Below are 21,453 nucleotides of genomic sequence, written 5' to 3'. Positions count from 1 at the left end.
TGTGGCTTGTCATTGAATATCCATTTCTTCACAGTTTCTCCAGGTCTCTTTACCACAGCAGGAGACTGGTCCAGTCTGATCTCATCACTATTGACACCTAGCAGATAAAACATAACAAACATCATCATCAACACAGTCAAGATATTCTGAGGGAAGAAATATACAGTACAGAAGTCTCAGGTACCTTTGGTTAACATCATAACAAAGATGTAGTACTGAGTGACCCTCAGCCCCATCATCATGCTCTTTGATTCAGTCGTGTGACACAAACTTCAAACTGCAAGAGGCTGTTTTTAATAACAGGGTGAATTTGCATAAACACACTTCAGCTGTTAGGTTTCATGAATCCTTCTCAAAAATAAGCAGCTGCTGCCCCCTACAGGTGCATATGCAAAATTGTATATGTTCCTGCTGCAAAAAAAAAAAAAAAAAAAAAAAAGTAGGAATTCAGAGACTGAACATTTTTATCAGAAAGGTTTAAAAGAGAGAAAACACTCAGATACAGTATCAGCAGTAACATAGTAAATCATTTGTTTTTATTAATTAGTTAATTGGGAAATCAATATTCGTTTCAATGATAATTTAAAACATGAAATAAAAATGTTAAAGTTTATATCTTTTAGCTAATTCTGGTTTTCCAATGATCAATTAATAAAAATAATTTGGTGAGATAATCAAAAAACTTTGTGTTTGTTTTTTTCCTTTTAATTTGTACATTACCAGAAATTCATGATCAAATTATACAATGTTCACATTTCACATTTAATTTCATGGGATTTGTATACATTTTTTGTATAGATTGTAAAGTAACGTAACAAACTTTTATTTATTTATTTTATTAATGCCGGTGTTGGTGTCTATGCTGAAATATTTGTAATACTGTATGGGGATTAGTTACTCAGTAAAATGTATTTGTTATTTAATTAAAGAATTGAATTGTGATGAGGTTTTTGGGCAGCACTGCAGCTTGTTGTGTCACTGTGTCGATCACGAGCGCAGTAATACACAGCTGTGTCTTCAGTCTGCATGTTCTGTCCTCCAATTGTTATTGTGTTAGTAGAAGTGTCTCTGGAGATGCTGAACTTATTTTTCAGTTTCTCACTGTAGTATGTGCTCCCACCACTCCAGATGCTTCCAATCCACTCCAGAGCTTTTCCTGCAGGTTGTCGAATCCAAGCTGTATCATAGCTTGTAACTGAATATGAAACCTTGCACTGGATGGAGAGACTCTGGCCTGGCTGGACTGTCATGGAAGCAGGCTGAGTCAGTTCCTCACCATGCACATCTGTGGAGGAAAACACATGGTGATATCTCACACAATATATGCTGCACCTTTATTCTTCATCTAGTAAATGAATGAATTTGATAAAGCACTCACAAGAAGCAGCTGCCAGCAGGAGCAGTAGAGATGTAGAGAACATGGTGTGTGTTGTTTGGACTGGAGTCTTCTCTGTTCTCCAAAGTTTAACAGACACCATCACATCATATAAATAGAGTGAGATCCAGCTCTGACACTTGGATTTGTTTATCTGCTGATGATGGGAGGAGAATGTATCTGAAATGTATTTATATCATGAGGAGGAGATTCATCTGATGGAGGATGTGTGGGTTTATAAACTCAACTTTCAACAAGATTTTTTTATTTGGAACGCTGTCTTTGAAGTTGTAAACATCTTACAATATTAATATTCTCACAATGTTAATGCTATAATTGATCTAAACGATAACTTCTAAGATTTCTAAAATACACAGATTATTGTAGTTAAATCTGAATCAGTTTTGCAGAATCACAATAATCAAATGTCTGTCTGGTGAGTTAAATGAAGCTGGAGAACGATTAGAATGTTTAAAGTGAGAGAGTTTCTTTACAAAGACTGACATCTAGAGGCACATAAACACACAGACAATTATAATTATAATGTAAACTTAAATTGTGAGTTACACCGACATCCACTTCAGCAAGCTGCACAAACACTTTGGAATAGATTGGTGTTGTATTAAAGAACCTGAATATGAACATGTCTGAATCTGAAACTTGGGTGATGAAGAGAATGTTTTTCTATTATAACAAGGTGATTTTGCATAAACCAGCGCTGCCAACTTTTGAGTTCAGCTTAGAGTGAGATTCTGGGGGCGGGGCTTTGGCTATGGGCGGGGGGCTTATGGAGGGGCTTGGTTTGGTGTGGAAAAAAATACAAACACAAAATCCTTGCATTAGCAGAAGTGTATTAAGTATATACTGATTGTCATAGTATTTGGTATCTGTACAGAATTCCTTGGGAGATTTACATTACATTTAACGTTCACAAACATTTTACAGAAATAGGATTAACATGTGATTGACATGTTCACAGATTAACGTGCTCTATTGTAAGTGCTGGTGGCTGATTTTGCAGCCTTAATCATTGATTTGGATGTCATTGACTTGACATTCTGTTCTTAGAAAACAATATTTAACATTAACTACTAGGCAGGTCCAGATATTTGTCATCTGGAAATGCTTTTGTACTGTTTTTAATAATAAATTTATGTAAAATAACTGCTCAGTGATGCAAAACTAACAACTCTGCTAATGCTAACTTAATTCTATATAAACTATATAACAGCATTGGCCTATTAGTTACTAGGCTAAACTGGACTTAAGTAAAGTTGGCCGCATATTCACAGATTGGAGATTCCCGGGTCAATAATATGGGAATTATGGGAATAATATGGGAATATGGGAATAAATTGTGTATTTCCCTCACAATTGTAACAAAAAACTCACTACACTGTCTGTCTGGTCTCTCTGCGCGTTGCTTTGCGAGATCATGCGGTGCGATTTTTTTTCCTTACTACTGCTGGGGTGTGGCGTGAGTGCGTGAGATTTGGGTCAATTGCGTGATTCTCACACTGAATGCGTGAGTTGGCAGCCCTGCATAAACACACTTCAGCTGTTAGATTTCATAGTTTCATGAATCCTTCTTGAAAACAAGCAGCTGCTGCCCCCTACAGGTGATTTTTAATTCCAGGAGTTTGTAGTAGTGATGCTGCAGTAAACATCTACATTTCAGTTTGATCTCTCGTCAGATTCTGTGCTGCTGATAAGACTCTGTGTTTCTAAATTCAAGAAATGAACCATCGACCTGTAGTGTTCCTGCAGCTGGCATCACAATCAGGAGGAATAAATGCATATATAGTACAGTATATAGTCCCAACTAGTCATCACAATCATTGTCCTAGAGCTGATTTACCTTCAGTCAAATACATAAAGACGTCATAATGTTAAAGTGATACATAACGTGGATTATTATTATTATAAATATTACTAAATGCTAGAAAACATTGGAATAAAGAGGAAGATCTGAGTGTGAATAGATGATGTTGTTTATAATAAAGGTCTCTGGGGTGCAGCTTCCTGCTGAGGGAATATTTACAGCTCATGAGGACGTGCTTGTGTAAGTTTTTGTACAGCTCTGGAGTCTGTTGTGTCAGTGTGACTCTCGTGCACAGTAATAAACTGCCGTGTCTTCAGCTTTCAGACTCTTCACTTCTAGGTACAGCAAGTTTTTATTGGTGTCTTTACTGATGGAGAACTGGCCCTGTAGAGACTGAGCGAATGCAGTGCCAGTGCCACCATCAATGAGCCCGATCCACTCAAGTCCTAGTCCTGGTTTCTGACGGATCCAGTGCATGTTGTAGCTGCCCATTGAGAATCCGGAGACAGTACAGGACAGAGTGACCGACTCTCCAGGTCTCTTCACCACAGAATCAGAGGAGGTCAGGGACTGTCCATAAGAATCTGGAAGAGAAGAATAGAACTCAGTAATGTTATCTTATAATAATTATAATGCTTATAATCTTCACATAAAAAACATAAACATACATGAAATGAGTAGCAATAAAATACACTGTCCTAAAATCATCCTTCTCTGAGTTCTGCTTCAGTCAGATTTAAAGTGTATGGGAGTGTTATCTCTCACAGAGCTCACTGGAAACTAGAGCAGCCAAGAACATGCTGTTTATACACCACTCTATTTGAATAGGGAGCGTCCATGACCACTATGGAGGTGTTCAACCCACAACCACACGCTGCTCACTGGATAGATGAGTGGATGATAAGGTACTATGTAAATCTCTACAACAGAATGTTTCTCTATCAGAAAGGGAACCAAATCGAATCATTTTTAGAAGACACCTCACTCATCTAAGGAACACATTAGGAAACCTAAATGTAGGAATGTTTACGTGGTGATGGTTTATTTCACACAGACGGCTTTCTCCTGCTCCTGTATTGAGAAGGAGTAAAGCTCAGTGACAGAAAGTAAGGAATAAAACACTTGGGGAGGTTTTGTTACAGAAAAATAATGCAAAAAGTGGTACAGCTCCCACATACTTTAACACACAGGGGTGAGCCCGGTCTCATTGGAAAGATTCTCTAGTTTCAGATACAAGTGTCAGATTGATTCTAGGCCTTACTGCCACAAAGGTACAGAGGCTAGAATGGAAAGTTTTGATTTCCGCCTGAGTTGTTTACCTGATAAACTGATTAATCTTATTTCTCTGGAACATGTTAGGAACCAAATAACAACTGAGGGTCAGAGCCACATGTCTTGGCTTTCACCAAAAAAAAAACAAGTCAAAAGACTCAAAAATGGCTTCAATAAAAATATTTTTCTACGGACATGTCCGTCCGGTCATGTTTTTCTTCTTTACTTGTTTACTGTATAACTTTGAATTAAAAGACTGCATGCTCAGTTTAAAAGGCCTAAAACAAACAGAGCCTCTCTGTCTAGAAGTCTGCTGTGAAAAAAGGCCTGTAATCTGACACCCTGAGCTGTGAGAGTGTGAAAAAGTCGAGAATTGCGCAATAAATCCAGTGCGCATCCATTTCTGCGCAGCTGAGGCCTCAGAGCCGTGTCATGTTGCATACCTTTGGAATCGTCTCCTTATTGGCTAAAGAGCTGTAAAGGTCCCGGACCATTTCATTGCTATTGGAAGGAGCAATTGTCAGTCAAAGGGAGGGTTCCCACATAGGATGGAGAGACATCATTGGCTTCTCAGCCGTCTATCTCTGCAATACAAGCGCCGATTGGCTCAAGTGAGGGCTTGTTTGATTCGTTAGGCCCTGGACTACAAATCTGACGCAACAGTGTAATTTTTGAAACCTCCAATGAGAAGTTAGAGCCGAAACAACGGATGGTGGCGCACTTCTGTTTCCAGTTTTCGGTCACAAACGGAATATTTGCGAGGCGACCAAAGCGTTTTGGATTAAAAGGCTTACAGATTCCAGTTCCTTGGACCTTTGGGGATTTTTGTGAACCATTTGTTTTGGAAAATATTACCCCAGTGAAGAAAGGGAAGCGTCTAAAGGTAAGGGACAACTGGTCTAGCGCCGCCTAGTTCAGTTCACCACCAATTTTGTTTCAAATAGTATGACGGCTATAAATCATATTATGCTTTGTGTGTGGGCTTAAAAAAATCTTGAGAGTCTAAGCTTTACTAGAAAAATAAGTTTAACCGTGTATTTAGAAGATTTAATGCTTAAACGCTACAACGAATCTGGCTACAACGAACTGTTTCTGGCTCAGCCCCTAGTGGTCATTTTGTCTTCCGTGCTGTGGACGGCACGGCGACCCGAAACAGGCTTAACCAGTATGACTGCAGGCTGAACCAGTTCAATACATTTAATACCTGTGAACAACAATCATGCCATTATTCAGGTGCATTCTATCAAACAGGAAAATGTACACAATGATCTGCATCTTTCCAAAATTCTCCACACACTTACCAGATGTAGCTGTTAACAGCAAGAGTAGAAGTGTAGAGAACATGGTTTGATCTGAACCTGAACCCAGATCCTCACTTCTCCTGAGAACACCTCTAATCATTTATGAAGGGGTTTGATTTGCATGACAGTGTTTAGGCTTTCGGAAGACATGAGGCATTTCCTACTAATGTTAAAACAGCACAATCACAAAAGATTAATTCTTATGATGTAGTAGATGAAACAGTCTGGATGATGCAGTCTGGTTTAATAAGATGCTGATATAATGGAGCTGTAACGTCTTAATAAGAATAAGAATGTTGTAGTTAGTGTTTATGACTTTAATATAAATCCCAGGAGAACATGTTCTCATATTTATGACACACTGTCAGTCCTTTGATCCTCTACATGTTGCTTAGATGCTGTGTGAATAAAGAAAGAGCGACAATCACAGGCCTTAAAGCTTAAAGAACAGCATAATGTTCAAACATTTCTAATGTGGCTGCAGTTTAAATATACAGGATACAGATAAAGACCAAAGGTTGAGTAAAAATGGAAAATTACTTGCACTACTGTTCTGATGTTTAGAATTTTTCCATCCGTTTTTGTCTGTAATTATTTATTATTTTATTTCAGAATATGTGAAATGTGACAGGAAAATAAAAATGGTTGTGTTGTGGTCTGGGAAATCTTATCAGGGGCAGGTGGAGGAGAATTTGGGGAAGAAAAAAACACCTCAGTGTTAAGAAACCATGCTTGGAAATGATTATATAATGTCTGTGTAATCTGGGTTAGCATACGTTCATGTAAAACTCTTGTGTAATGAGCGAGATCAACAGTCAGTCTGCCTGAAAATTTGTAAAGCCTTACTGTAGGTGTGATTTCCTCACAGAGTGAATGTCAGATATTGATAGCTGTGTATCAGAGTGAAATGAACATGAAGCTAATCAATTCCCTTTGTAATCAGATATCGACTGTCAAATTGTCCATGATGCTCTGATGCTCCAGTCAGAATTGTTATCATTATTATTTATTTTTTAATGAAGGAGGATGTTTGGAGCTAGCATGGTTTCACTGTACTTGGAGTTTTTGTACAGGGATGTTGTTTATTCCTCTCACTGTGGTCTTCGAGCGCAGTAATACACAGCTGTGTCTTCAGTCTGCATGTTCTGTCCTCCAATTGTTATTGTGTTAGTAGAAGTGTCTCTGGAGATGCTGAACTTATTTTTCAGTTTCTCACTGTAATCTGTACTCCCACCAGTATAGATGATTCCAATCCACTCCAGTGCTTTTCCTGCAGGTTGTCGAATCCAAGCTGTAGCATAGCTCGTAAGTGAATATGAAACCTTGCACTGGATGGAGAGACTCTGGCCTGGCTGGACTGTCATGGAAGCAGGCTGAGTCAGTTCCTCACCATGCACATCTGTGGAGGAAAACACATGGTGATATCTCACACAATATATGCTGCACCTTTATTCTTCATCTAGTAAATGAATGAATTTGATAAAGCACTCACAAGAAGCAGCTGCCAGCAGGAGCAGTAGAGATGTAGAGAACATGGTGTGTGTTGTTTGGACTGGAGTCTTCTCTGTTCTCCAAAGTTTAACAGACACCATCACATCATATAAATAGAGTGAGATCCAGCTCTGACACTTGGATTTGTTTATCTGCTGATATGGGAGGAGAATGTATCTGAAATGTATTTAAATCATGAGGAGGAGATTCATCTGATGGAGGATCTGTGGGTGTTTTAAGGCAGTGGTCCCCAACCCCCAAATAAATGGTACCGAGCCGGCCTAGGGACATTAAATTATTTCCATTTGATTTACTGTGGTGTATTTCTCTCGGGCTTGTGTGACTTTCCATGGACGAGAGGTTAATGGGGAGATGAGAGACGTCACCTAAAGCCGCACCAATACCGCGCATGCGCAAAATATCGTGATATCGGGCCGGGTTTAGGTGACGTCTGGGGCTGAGCGGCTGCAAGCGGCAGTGGTGTTGTAGCTTTGGTGGAGAGAAGGTGTGTATCGCTCTTCTCTCTGTTCACCGGTACTTTCTCATGTTTAACAGTGCTTGGTGTACTTGTATATTGTGTTTGCTCAAATTTAACCCACAAATTAGCAAAAATGAGTACGAAACAGACGTCGTTAGAAAGTTAGAAACACTGCCGGTGTTCTGGATTAAAGTCATGGCGGAATTCCCTGAGATTGCCACCACAGCACTTAAATCTCTATCGCCATTTCCGACATGCTATCGGTGTGAAGCGGGGTTTTCTGCAGTGACAGCAACCAAAACAAAACAACGGAATAAACTGGACATAAGCAACACACTTTGGGTGTTATTGTCTCCTATTACCCCAGATGGAACCGTCTCGTTGCAAAGAAACAAGCTCAGGGTTCTCATTGCTTTAGCGTTGTAGTGAGTTAAAAAGGCATGTCTAAATACAATTAAATTAAAATTATTCATTTTAATTTAATTGTATACCCCCTACCCCCAGCAGGCCACGGTAAAAATGATCAAACATTGACCGGTCCACGGCAAAAAAAGGTCTGTTATGAGAAGGTGAATATGAACATGACTGAAGCTGTTAAAGCCAAACTTACAGTACAGAGGTTAATGAGCTCTTTAATAAACATAGAACATAACAGCTAAATGATAACAGTACATGTGACTTGTTCAAAATAAACTCTGTGTGAAAATGTGTGTCTGGTTTTAGTACAGCTGCTTCCTCAACTCCAGTCACTTTGGGACTTTGGGCGCAGTAATAAACCGCAGTGTCCTCTGTCCTCAGACTCTTGACCTCTAAGTACTGTGTGCTTGCTGAGACGTCTTCTGTTAAAGTGAGCTGGTTCTTCACAGACTCTGCATATGTTCCTGCATCATTGCCTGTACTCATCCTGCCAAGCCATTCCAGAGCTTTCCCTGGTTTCTGTCTGATCCAGTGTATGTAGTTGCTTGTCATTGAATATCCATTTATCTTACAGGAGATCTTCACAGTTTCTCCAGGTCTCTTTACCACAGCAGGAGACTGGTCCAGTCTGATCTCATCACTGCTGACACCTAGCAGATAAAACATAACAAAGATCATCATCAACACAGTCAAGATATTCTGAGGGAAGAAATAAACAGTACAGAAGTCTCAGGTACCTTTGGTTAACATTATAACAAAGATGTAGTACTGAGTGACCCTCAGCCCCATCATCATGCTCTTTGATTCAGTCGTATGACACAAACTTCAAACTGCAAGAGGCTGTTTTTAATAACAGGGTGAATTTGCATAAACCCACTTCAGCTGTTAGGTTTCATCGTTTCATGAATCATTCTCAAAAACAAGCAGCTGCTGCCCCCTACAGGTGCATATGCAAAATATTATAATGTTCTTGCTGAAAAAAAAAAAGTAGGAATTCCTAAACTGAACATTTTTATCAGAAAGGTATAAAAGAGAGAAAACACTCAGATACAGTATCAGCAGTAACATAGTAAATCATTTAAATTTGGATTTCTAATCATTTAATTGGGAAATCAATATTAGTTTCAATGATTATGGCACTGAGCTCTTTTTCTAGCTTTGATTATCTACTTCCATACTGTAGTTCTCAATCTGTCAATTCAATTTAATTCATTTGTATAACACATTTAACAATAGATCTTGTCTCAATGCAGCTTTTATAGAAAAATAAAATAGTTTAAAATTGAGATTACTATTTATCTCTAATGTTTATCCTTAATGAGCAAGTCTGAGGCAACAAGTCAAGAACATTTTTTAAGGTGATATGAGGAAAGAAACCTTGAGTCAGGAAACAAGGGTGTCTTCAAGGATAAAAAGACCCATATGCAGGGATAACATTAAGGGGTTTATTAAGGGAAAAAATGGCAAAGGGCTAGAAACACTAGGGACAGATACAGATTCCTGCTTCTGTAAATGAATACAAACTGCTGCTATGTTGTTGGGCTGAATGTTTTAGCATAAATGGTTCAAACACAGGATTTGGTTTGCATGACACACCCACTAGAGATATAAAAACATCCACAAAGGAACAGACGAGAGGAGAAAAAGCTTCCTGTAAAACTCCGGGTGTGAACATTCTCCTCTACTTATTGCAGACAAATATATTTTTGACACTACCAACTGCACTTACGAATTTGCAGTCTGTGAATATTATACTTCATAAATAATAAGTACATCACTTTCCGGTGTACATCAGATCAGCTCTCAGATAGCAGCCCTTTCCTTATGCCTGTAAAGTAATAGTGATGATACTGAGAGCTTACACATTACAGAGGACACACAAAGAATTCAACATTATGAAGTCTAGTAAAAAGAGTGAAATGGTGAAAGGAATCACTATATACAGGTTTATCATTTCCTACAATTATGTAAAAATCAATCCCACTGGACAAGGAACAATAATTCACGTCATTATCAATATAAATCATAATTCATTTATAATGTGATGAAGAGATGACAGGGTTTATTAAGTAGATTTGAAAAGTACACATTTAACATGTAATTATAGTTTAAAATTCATCACTACAATCTCATTTAATCAACTGACAGACTGCTAGCTGGTGTTGTCATCTCTCTTTTCTGAGAAACTTAAAGTGAAACATTGAAGAAAGTCACTGTTTCTGTCTCTAACTGTTTCTGTCTCTAACAGTCTTCTATACTGAATGTTTTTGTACAGCGTCTTCACTGATCTGTCTCACTGTGATTTAAGAGCACAGTAATAGACAGCTGTATCTTCTGTCTGAAAGTTTTGCCTATGAAAAACCACAGTGTTGCTGGATGTGTCTGAGGACGGATCTCTTTCTTTAGTAAATCGTTGCTGCCAGTATCACTGGATCTACAGTACCAGCTGATCCATTTCAGCTCATGTCATTTTTGTCATATCCAGTTAGTACTGTCTAGTGGGTGAGTTTCCAATAATCTTACAGGGACTGAAACCAGCATGACTTCAGGTTGAACCAGTTCAACCATCATGCCATTATTCAGGTGCATTCTATCAACAGCAAAACATTAGTTATTTACAGTACTATTTACTTAATATGTGGTTGATCAAATGGTGTGGATTATTCAGTCTGGAGCTGTAATGTCCTGGCTTTTTAAGAATGGTGTCGTTAGTGTTTATGACTTTAATGTTCTTAAATTTATGACACTGTCAGTCGTTAGATTTTCAACTTGTTGGTTAGATCTTGTGAATAAAGAAAGAGCGACCATCACTCGCCTTAAAGCTTGAAGAAAAACATAATGTGCAATCATTTCTAATGTGTTTGCAGTTTAAATATACAGGATACAGATAAGGACCAAAGGTCGAGTAAACCTTTACTGTTGGTCTGTTAGTAAAATTGTAAAATTATATGCATTACAAATACAAAAAGGATGTAAAAACATTTCTCCATCTGCCTTTGTCTGTAATCATTTATTATTTCCTTTCAGAATATATGAAGCGTGATGAAAAATAAAAATGGATCTGTGTGGTGGTCGGGGAAATCTCATCAGACGCAGGTGGAGGAGAATTTTATTTCAGTGTACTTGGAGTTTTTGTACAGTGATGTTGTTTATTTGTCTCACTGTGGGGTAACGAGCGCAGTAATACACAGCTGTGTCTTCAGTCTGCATGTTCTGTCCTGTTAATGTCACTGTGCTGCTGGACGTGTCTCTGGAAACCTGAAACCTGCTTTTCAGTTTCTCACTATAGTAAGTGTTACCATTACCACATATCCTTCCGATCCATTCCAGAGTTTTTCCTGCAGGTTGTCGTATCCAGTTCGTACAGTAGCTGCTATCAGTTACTGAATATCCAGACACTTTACAGGTCAGAGTCAGTGACTGACCAGGAGTTAATACCGTGGATCCGGTCTGGATCAGCTCAACACTGTGAACACCTGTTAAAGAAAAGTTATTTTAATGATGTAAAAGCAAAAAGCTTTAAGGAACCAAAACTGTATTACATGTCAAATGTAAAAACACTTACAGTGTACGGCTGCCAGCAGCAGCAGCAGCAGCAGTAGGGATGTAGAGATCATGGTGTGTGTTGGAGCAGAAGAAGTAAAAGCTGTTGGTCTTTGTTGCTTAAATCTATAACAGAGGAGGACATTTGCATAGAGACACTCCTTATCTTAGGGTCAACATGGGATGGATTCTTATATGTACATAAATACAGTCTGCTTACAGACTGGAGGTTGAGTGGCTGGCTTTCTGGTGCAGCCTAAACAACCTGGAGCTGAACATGCTCAAGACAATGGAGTTGATAATGGACTTCAGGAGAAACCCCCCTGCTCTTCCCCCACTAACCATCATGGACAGCATTGTCACAGCAGTGGAGTCATTCAGATTCCTGGGAACCACAATCTCCCAGGACCTGAACTGGGACATTCACATTGACTCCATTGTGAAAAAGGCTCAGCAGAGGTTGTACTTCCTTCGTCAGCTGAAGAAGTTCAACCTGTCACAGGATTTGCTGAAACAGTTTTACACTGCCATCATCGAATCCATCCTCTGCACCTCAGTAACTGTTTGGTTCAGCTCAGCCACCAAATTCGACCTAAGAAGACTACAGAGGATAGTCCGGACTGCTGAGCGAATCATTGGCACATCTCTCCCCACTCTTCAAGACCTGTACTCCTCCAGAGTGTGCAAAAGAGCAAAGAAAATCACCCTGGACCCCTCACATCCAGCACACTCCCTCTTTGAACTGTTGCCATCTGGTTGGCGCTACAGAGCCCTGAGCTCCAGAAGGACCAGACATAGGAACAGTTTCTTCCCTCAAGAAATCCACCTGATGAACAATTAACACCATGGAACACACAACACATAATATTTGCACTATGTATACCTCAATTTGCACATTTCATACTTGCACTCTGTACATACATGCATACGTATTGTCTGAATGTTTGTTTACTTCAACTGCACATTTCACAATTGCACATGTGTACATACAAATTGTATATATTGTATAATATTTGCATATGTATATTTCATATGCTTATTTAAACTGCACATTTCACACCTGTAAATGTGTATATACAATCTCTTCTATACTGCATATGACATCCTGTTACACTGTGGAGATTATGTCACTAAAACAAATTCCTCGCATGTGTAAACATGCCTGGCAATAAAGCTGATTCTGATTCTGAAATACTGTCATTTTCCCAAACCAGAAATCTTAAAGTCTCAATTAAGTAAACAAGGAACACAAATTAATTTTAACATAATAATTATTACGTATGCTTGAGGATGCTTTTGAACATTGATATGTACAAGATCTAAATCAATCACATGTTTAATCAGGCTTTTGTTTGTATAAAATTACACAATCATTCGTTTCACTCGATCGACTCCAATTGAATTTTCCATGAAATCAGGTTTTCCATAATAAAGAGCCTTATTTACTGATCAACACTAAACAGGTCACCAGAGACATTTTATGTAACTGAGTTTAATCCGAGTGTCATGATGCTGGATGCAGTCAGAGCAGAATGTGAAAAGAGAGATTGTCTAAATGTGCAGAAGGAAACAGATAGAGATGGTGGAGTTTGTACAGACTGCCCTCTAGTGGCAAAAAGACCTGGTGTCAGATGATATAAACCTAAAATGAGTAAAAGTTTCAAATGTCCTGGCTGTCAATTTAAAAAAAAAATTCACATGGACCAGCAATGAAAATAAAGTAAATAGGAATTCAGTAATGGATCATTTTTATCAGCATGGTTTAAAAGAGAGAAAACACTCAGATACAGTATCAGCAGTAACATAGTAAATCATTTGGTTTAAATAATCAGTTAATTGGGAAATCAATATTAGTCTCAATGATTATGGCACTGAGCTCTTTTTCTCTCTTTGTGAACATCTACTTCAATATTTCTCAATCTGTCAGTTCAACTCAATTTATTTCTGTAATGCATTTAACAATAGACATTGTCTCAAAGCAGCTTTACACAAGTACAGAAACATAAAAATATTTAAAGTTAACAATTTAGCTAATTCTGGTTTCCCAATGATCATTTAATAAAATTCATTTGGTGAGATGATAAAAAACTTTTTGTGTTTGTTTTTTTTCCTATTCATTGGTACATTACCAAAAATATGTAATCAAATTATACAATGTTCATATTTCACATTTAATTACATTGGATTCTTATTAATTATTAGATATAGATTGAGGAGTTTTTGGATGGTTTTTGTTCATTCAGGATGAAGAGTTAAAGCCTGAGTGCTGAGTGTGAATGGATGTTGTTCTTTATAATAAATGTCTTTTGCAGACACATTTCATTTCAACCGGTTAAAAAAGAGACTATTATTCCTAAGTAAATTTTTATTTATTTATTTTATTAATGCCAGTGTTGGTGTCTATGCTGAAATATTTGTAATATGGGGATTAGTTACTCAGTAAAATGTAGTTGTTATTTAATTAAAGAAGTGAATTGTGATGAGGTTTTTGTGCAGCACTGCAGCTTGTTGTGTCACTGTGTGTTACACGAGCGCAGTAATACACAGCTGTGTCTTCAGTCTGCATGTTCTGTCCCCGTAAGGTCACAGAGTTACTGGAAGTGTCTCGAGAGACCACAAACTTGTCTTTAAGTGAATCTTTCTTATAAATATCTCCATCATAAAAAATGGTGTTGATCCATTCTAAAGATTTTCCTGCAGGTTGTCGAATCCAAGCTGTTCCAAAGTGGCTGCTGCTATCAGTGATAGAAGCTCCAGACACTTTACAGGTGATGGTTAAAGTCTCTCCTGGCTTTATAAGCAGTGAGTCTGGCTGGATGAGCTCAGTAGCACACAACACATCTGTAAAAAGAGAATAAGAAAAGGTGGACATGTCGAACTGAAAGGATCAGATGAAATAATAAAGCTTCAATGCAAACACTCACAGGGGGCGAGAGCCAGCAGCAGCAGTGGAGCTGAAGCAAACATGTTTGTGTTGAAGGAAGACTAATGAGAAGTGTTTCCTCTCTAGATCAGAACGCTGCTAATATTACAAGAGGAGATGCAGATTTGCATAAACATTACAGAGAGGCTGTGTTGAGTGCAGCTCTGCAGCTGTTAATCACACTCACACCCCGTTTCATCTCCATATCAAGATAATGTGGGAAATAATTCAGCTGATTGTTGTTATTAAGTACAGTTAGACTACGGAGTTCACATATCCAACCCATTCCAGAGCTTTCCCTGGTTTCTGTCTGATCCAGTGCATGTTGTATCTTACAGGAGACCTTCACAGTTAAAGTTGAGATATTTATTTCATGAAGTTACTGCTACAAACCTGAAGATAATTATTTTCTAATAATCAATGGCACTGATTACTGTGATCATTTTTCCTCTTATACAGCAGCAGTGTGTGAACGGTGACTATTTATTTATTTATTAAAGAAGAATATGATGAACTCTATTTACGTTTAATGTTACAGTTAATGTTATGGAACTTTTTTGAAATGTATGTATTCAATAATCACTAATTATAGTCAGACATTTTTCTGTAAATGTTATTTATTTCCCTTTTGGTTCCTCTGTAAGAATATGACTATAAGAGACAGTCTCAGTGTTCATTGTGTCACAGAAATACATAGAAATTGTGGAGTATCTAGATCTGACTGAGGATATGAGAACATGTTGTACTTTAATGAAACCTACAATGTTACAGTATATTTGTTAAGCTGTAGCGCAACCTGCAGATCTTAAGAAAATGGACTCTACATTGAATATCCTTTTCTCTTTGACTACATCTGGGATTTTGGACAATTGATTAACATGTTTGTACCACTATGGTTTCTAGCACAGTAATAAACAGCAGAATCCTGGACACTAAAGCCAGTCAGCTGCAGATACACCATGGTTTTAGGAGTTGTGTCTGGTTATTTCCAAATGTCCCTTAATGTGTTTGTGTATATTGTTTTACTGGCATCATACCAGATAACCCCAATCCATTCTAGAGCTTTTCCAGCTTGTTGTCTGGTACACAATTTCTCACACGTTTACACAAATTCAAATTTGTTGATGTGATTATTATTAGACAAAGACACTACAGTATATAAAGTTCAGGTAAGTGATGTGATCATAATAGTCTTTAGAGATATAATAATCGTCAGGTCAAGTAATATGGATTTAAATCAACAATATTAACATAAACAAATAACTAGCTTGAAATGTTTTGGGATAATTTGTGGGATATATATATTTTTGTTACACTCACACTAAAATACATCTTTCACACTTTCTCATATATGTTCAAACAAATTCTCATTTGTGTTGTGATTTTTATTAGTCAAAGCCACAAAGGTCTATAAAGTTAAGGATAGTGATATGATTATAATTGTCTTTATGATCACAAAAAGTTTCAAGCTAGTTATTTGATTAAATTATTAGTGTTTACTTAAACCCATAATAAGACATAAAGTGAATATTCATAATATTCATTTATCATTCTGTTTAATTTATAACCTTACATTATAACAGCATTATAAAATACATCTTGTCATGTTACTGAGAAACCTCACAACCACAGGAGGATGTAGTTACATAAATTATATATTTGTCCAACCTGTGTTTAACAACCCAAATAACTAATCACACATTATGGAAAGAGTGAAAAAGAAGAGAAAATGTAGATATTTGTCTGATAATGACTGATACTGAATGAGTCTCATACAGAATGCAGTTTGTGGATTCACTTTTTTTCACTTTATTTGTTGAGCTCTGCTGCCTCCTTCAGTTGTTTCAGTTATTGAAGCTCAGACTATGAGAACAGACTGTGTGTTAAACACAACACACTGCTGGAAACATGCTGTATTATTCCTGAATCCACTCATTAAACACTGATTCCAACTGCTGGTTAAAAATCCTGTAAAATGAAGGGATTAATAATGGTTCAGAATGAAGACTCTTTCAATAATGTTTTCTTTTTTATTTAAAAATGACTTTGTGTGACTGTGTTTTAAAATGCTGCAAACGATTCTGACTTCATTCCAGTGGAAGAAAGTGAAAGTGTGACTGAGATGATTTATTAGTTCCACTGAGAGGATGTCTGTAACATGTCTCATAAGGTTTTTGTAAGAGGAATCCACTATTCTGTCTCACTGTGTGTAACGAGCGCAGTAATACACAGCTGTGTCTTCAGTCTGCATGTTCTGTCCTCCAATTGTTATTGTGTTAGTAGAAGTGTCTCTGGAGATGCTGAACTTATTTTTCAGTTTCTCACTGTAAACTGTACCCCCATCACTCCAGATGCGTCCAATCCACTCCAGAGCTTTTCCTGCAGGTTGTCGAATCCAAGCTGTAACATAGCTTGTAACTGAATATGAAACCTTGCACTGGATGGAGAGACTCTGGCCTGGCTGGACTGTCATGGAAGCAGGCTGAGTCAGTTCCACACCATGCACATCTGTGGAGGAAAACACATGGTGATATCTCACACAATATATGCTGCACCTTTATTCTTCATCTAGTAAATGAATGAATTTGATAAAGCACTCACAAGAAGCAGCTGCCAGCAGGAGCAGTAGAGATGTAGAGAACATGGTGTGTGTTGTTTGGACTGGAGTCTTCTCTGTTCTCCAAAGTTTAACAGACACCATCACATCATATAAATAGAGTGAGATCCAGCTCTGACACTTGGATTTGTTTATCTGCTGATGATGGGAGGAGAATGTATCTGAAATGTATTTAAATCATGAGGAGGAGATTCATCTGCTCTGAATTTATAATGGAAAGCTGCCTTTTTATCAAATACTGTCATTTTCCCAAACCAGAAATCTTAGTCTCAATGTAGTAAACAAGTAAACAAAGAGAAAATATTTAGTTTAACTAATCTGCTAATTTTGAAATCATTATTCAATTATACTCAATTATCATGGCACTGAGCTCTTTTTCTAGCTTTCAGAACATCTGCTTCCATATTTCTCAATCTGTCATTTCAGCACAATTCTTTAATGCATTTAACAATGGACTTTGTCTCAAAGCAGCTTTACACAAATAGTTAACATTTTAGCTAATTCTGGTTTTCCAATGATCAATTAACAAAAAATAATTTGGTGAGATTATATGAAAAAAAAATTTTTTTTCACTTTAATTGGTACATTACCAAAAAATATGTAATCAAAATATACAATGTTCATATTTCACATTTTATTACATGGGATTCTTATTAATTATTAGATATAGATTGAGGAGTTTTTGGATGATTTTTGTTCATTCAGGATGAAGAGTTAAAGCCTGAGTGCTGAGTGTGAATGGATGTTGTTCTTTATAATAAATGTCTTTTGCAGACACATTTCATTTCATCTGGTTAAAAAAGAGACTATTATTCCTAAGTAAAGTTTTATGTATTTATTTTATTAATGCCAGTGTTGGTGTCTATGCTGAAATATTTGTAATATGGGGATTAGTTACTCAGTAAAATGTAGTTTTCACTGTGTGGTTCACGAGCGCAGTAATACACAGCTGTGTCTTCAGTCTGCATGTTCTGTCCTGTTAATGTCACTGTGCTGCTGGACGTGTCTCTGGAAGCCTGAAACCTGCTTTTCAGTTTCTCACTGTAGTAAGTGTTACCATCACCACATATCTCTCCGATCCATTCCAGAGTTTTTCCTGCAGGTTGTCGTATCCAGTCTGTACAGTAGCTGTTATCAGTTACTGAATATCCAGACACTTTACAGGTCAGAGTCAGTGACTGACCAGGAGTTAATACTGTGGATCCGGTCTGGATCAGCTCAACACTGTGAACACCTGTTAAAGAAAAGTTATTTTAATGATGTAAAAGTGTTGAGTTGTATTTTATGTGATATTTTAACACCCCCACTTGTACTCAGGTTGTGTTATAAACAAAAACAAAAAAAAAATAGAATGAATATGGACCCTTGTCATACACACATCAATCTCCAAAAAGAGCACCTGCAAACCTATCCAGTTTTAACTTATTTACAGGTTTGGTCATTACATCAGCAATCATGTTATCGGTGGAACAGTACATCAAAGTTATCCATCCCTTACTTACAATAGACCTGATAAAGTGGTACTTTATGTTTGTGTTTACATCTCCGTCTGTTTACAGGGTTTTTGGCAAGAGCAATTGTTCCCTGATTGTCCTCATGTACTATAGTTTGTGTGTACTTGTAGTTATCTATACCTCCCAGTAACTGTTCTAGGTATAAACACTCTTGTATGGTTGAAGCAAGTGCCATGTATTCTGCTTCACATGTAGAAAGTGCCACAGTTGGCTGCTTTCTGGTTTTCCATGATACTAGAGAACTGTTTTGGCTTAAACTGACACAGTAACCGGTAGTACTGCGTCTGTCACTGGTATCAGCTGCCCAGTCAGCATCACTGTAGGCTTGTATACCTAATTTTTCACAGTCATTTCTCTAGACCTTTGGTACCGCACTTGAAGCATACTATCTCGGCGTCGTCTTTGCTCCAGTCACGTGCGCTCGTCTTTGCAGGTCGTCGTCCAGCTTTTCCTTGAATCTTCATCACACTGTCGCTCGACTCAAATGCTTTTATCTTTTCTGTTTCTTCAAAATTACATAGTTTAGTCTTGAACTCAGCAAACGTGATTTTAGCATCTGTATGTGCCACGTGTATTGCAAATGGCTTAAAACTCTCCGGTAATCCCTTTAAGACCATAGCCAATAGTAGTCCATCTCCTAACGTTTCACCTGCGTTATGCAGTGCTGTGATGGTGATCTCTGCTCTGATGATATAGTCCATTACACTCTCATCGTTTGCTTTTTGTAGCGACGTCAACATAGTGTACAAGCTGATTATGCGGGGCTTTCCCTTCCCTGCGTAATACCCTCTCAGTATTTCCAGAGCTTTTCTTCCATTGTTGGGCGCATCTCTCATAACTAACGAGAGGCTTTTGTCATCTAACAGTAAAATCAATTCAGCATATGCGTCAGCTTTTTTCTTTGCATCCGCTGCTATCTCAGCTTCCGACTGCGGTTCATTTAACACTGTGTCTTTTAATCCTGATAAATGAAAATGTCCCAACATTTTGGTTTCCCAAAGTTCATACTTAGTCTCATCTCCATTGAACATCAGTCGAGGCAAACTGTGCATCCTCCGTTGTTCCGCCATGTTAGCACGCTGTCCGTCGCGACTTTGTAAACGATGGAAAACAACAAACTTTTACGAACAACTCCTGGGCCCATAACCTGTTGAGTTGTGCTATAGCACTGTTGCAGCTAGCGTTGTATTCGGATGGCAAATGGATGACAGAGACAGGTTGCCTTTAGCCTTTCTAGGCATATTTATTTTTCACCGTCTGCACATCAGTCTCACCGTCAGACAGTTCAACAACATAAAAAAGGAAACCGTAACTTCTTTAGGACAAACCAATTAACGCAAACGCGTTTACTTAATTAACCCATACCCTCAGTGCCCCCTTGTGACCTACTCATTCACACAGCACAGAACTGCACAGCATCACAACAACACCCACAACTGAGGACATATTTTAACAAAAATCAAAAAGCTTTAAGGAACCAAAACTGTATTACATGTCAAATGTAAAAACACTTACAGTGTACGGCTGCCAGCAGCAGCAGTATGGATGCATAGAGACACTCCTTATCTTAGGGTAAACATGGGATAAATTCTTATATGTACATAAATATAAATGAGAAAACCGCCTCATCTTTTTAAACATCCTCATCTGCAGCTTGAGTTTACTGTATGTCTGAACCAATAAGAAGCTTAAGGCAGTTGTTAATGAGTAAGTTTATACACTATCAGGTGTTTTCAGGTGAATCTATAATAAGAAAACTTACAGAAATTCTTATCCATTCAGAAAAGGACCCTTTATTTCTATTCATTTATAATTCTGTTTAATTTAGAACCTTACCTTATAACAGCATTATAAAATACATCTTGTCATGTTACTGAGAAACCTCACAACCACAGGAGGATGTAGTTACATAAATTATAGTGTTTTTATTTGTCCAACCTGTGTTTAACAACCCAAATAACTAATCACACATTATGGAAAGAGTGAAAAAGAAGAGAAAATGTAGATATTTGTCTGATAATGACTGATACTGAATGAGTCTCATACAGAATGCAGTTTGTGGATTCACTTTTTTTCACTTTATTTGTTGAACTCTGCTGCCTCCTTCAGTTGTTTCAGTTATTGAAGCTCAGACTATAAGTCTGTGTTTTTGTACTGATGTCTAAGGGGAAGTATCACTGTGGTTCACGGGCACAGTAATAAACTGCAGTGTCTTCTGTCCTCAAGTTGTTCATCTGCAGATACACCTGCATCTTACTGTCATCTCTCGAGATGGTGAAGCGGCCCTTAACAGCATTAGAGTAATATATGGTACTGCCGTGGATAGTTGCAAGAAATTCCAGTCCTTTTCCAGGCACCTGTCTGATCCAAGCCATCCAGTAGCTACTAAAGGTAAATCCAGATGCTGTGCAGGTCAGTTTATGAGACTGATCAGGTTTGATGATCACTGGATCAGACTCGATCAGTGTCTGACTGCAGGAATCTGAAATAGAAGAATATTTAAAAGTAGGAATTAACATTAAAAATGACTTACAAATATTTTTTAAATTATGTAATAAATCATACTAACATTGAATGCAGATTGCTAGAGTAAAGTAACACAAAACTCTGCCTAGTCCCATCTCAAAGAATTAAAATGATTCCTGCTGCTGTAAATGAACACAAACTGCTGCTATGTTGTTGGGCTGAATGTTTCAGCAT

General features: G+C 37.7%; 4 gene segments (V, D, J or C); all 4 read right to left on the bottom strand.

The window, feature by feature from the left end:
• Positions 1-326, bottom strand: part of LOC125138754 — a 31,543-nt gene extending 31,217 nt beyond the window's left edge. Inside the window, 1 exon segment of the V gene segment in view lies at positions 185-326. Within this exon segment, the coding sequence occupies positions 185-242 (58 nt within the window).
• LOC125138738 overlaps positions 1-21,453 on the bottom strand; it is a 345,797-nt gene that overhangs the window by 305,614 nt on the left and 18,730 nt on the right.
• Positions 3,460-4,206, bottom strand: LOC125138810. The segment is given in 2 exon segments: positions 3,460-3,781; positions 3,866-4,206. Coding segments are annotated over 2 exon segments (351 nt in total).
• On the bottom strand, positions 13,866-14,865 carry LOC125138403. The segment is given in 2 exon segments: positions 13,866-14,540; positions 14,624-14,865. Coding segments are annotated over 2 exon segments (423 nt in total).

Source organism: Tachysurus fulvidraco, chromosome 15, assembly GCF_022655615.1.
Source record: "Tachysurus fulvidraco isolate hzauxx_2018 chromosome 15, HZAU_PFXX_2.0, whole genome shotgun sequence".
NCBI classification, from domain to species: Eukaryota; Metazoa; Chordata; class Actinopteri; order Siluriformes; family Bagridae; genus Tachysurus; species Tachysurus fulvidraco.
Note: the sequence above shows the minus strand (reverse complement) of the source record. Positions and strands in the feature narration are given on the sequence as shown.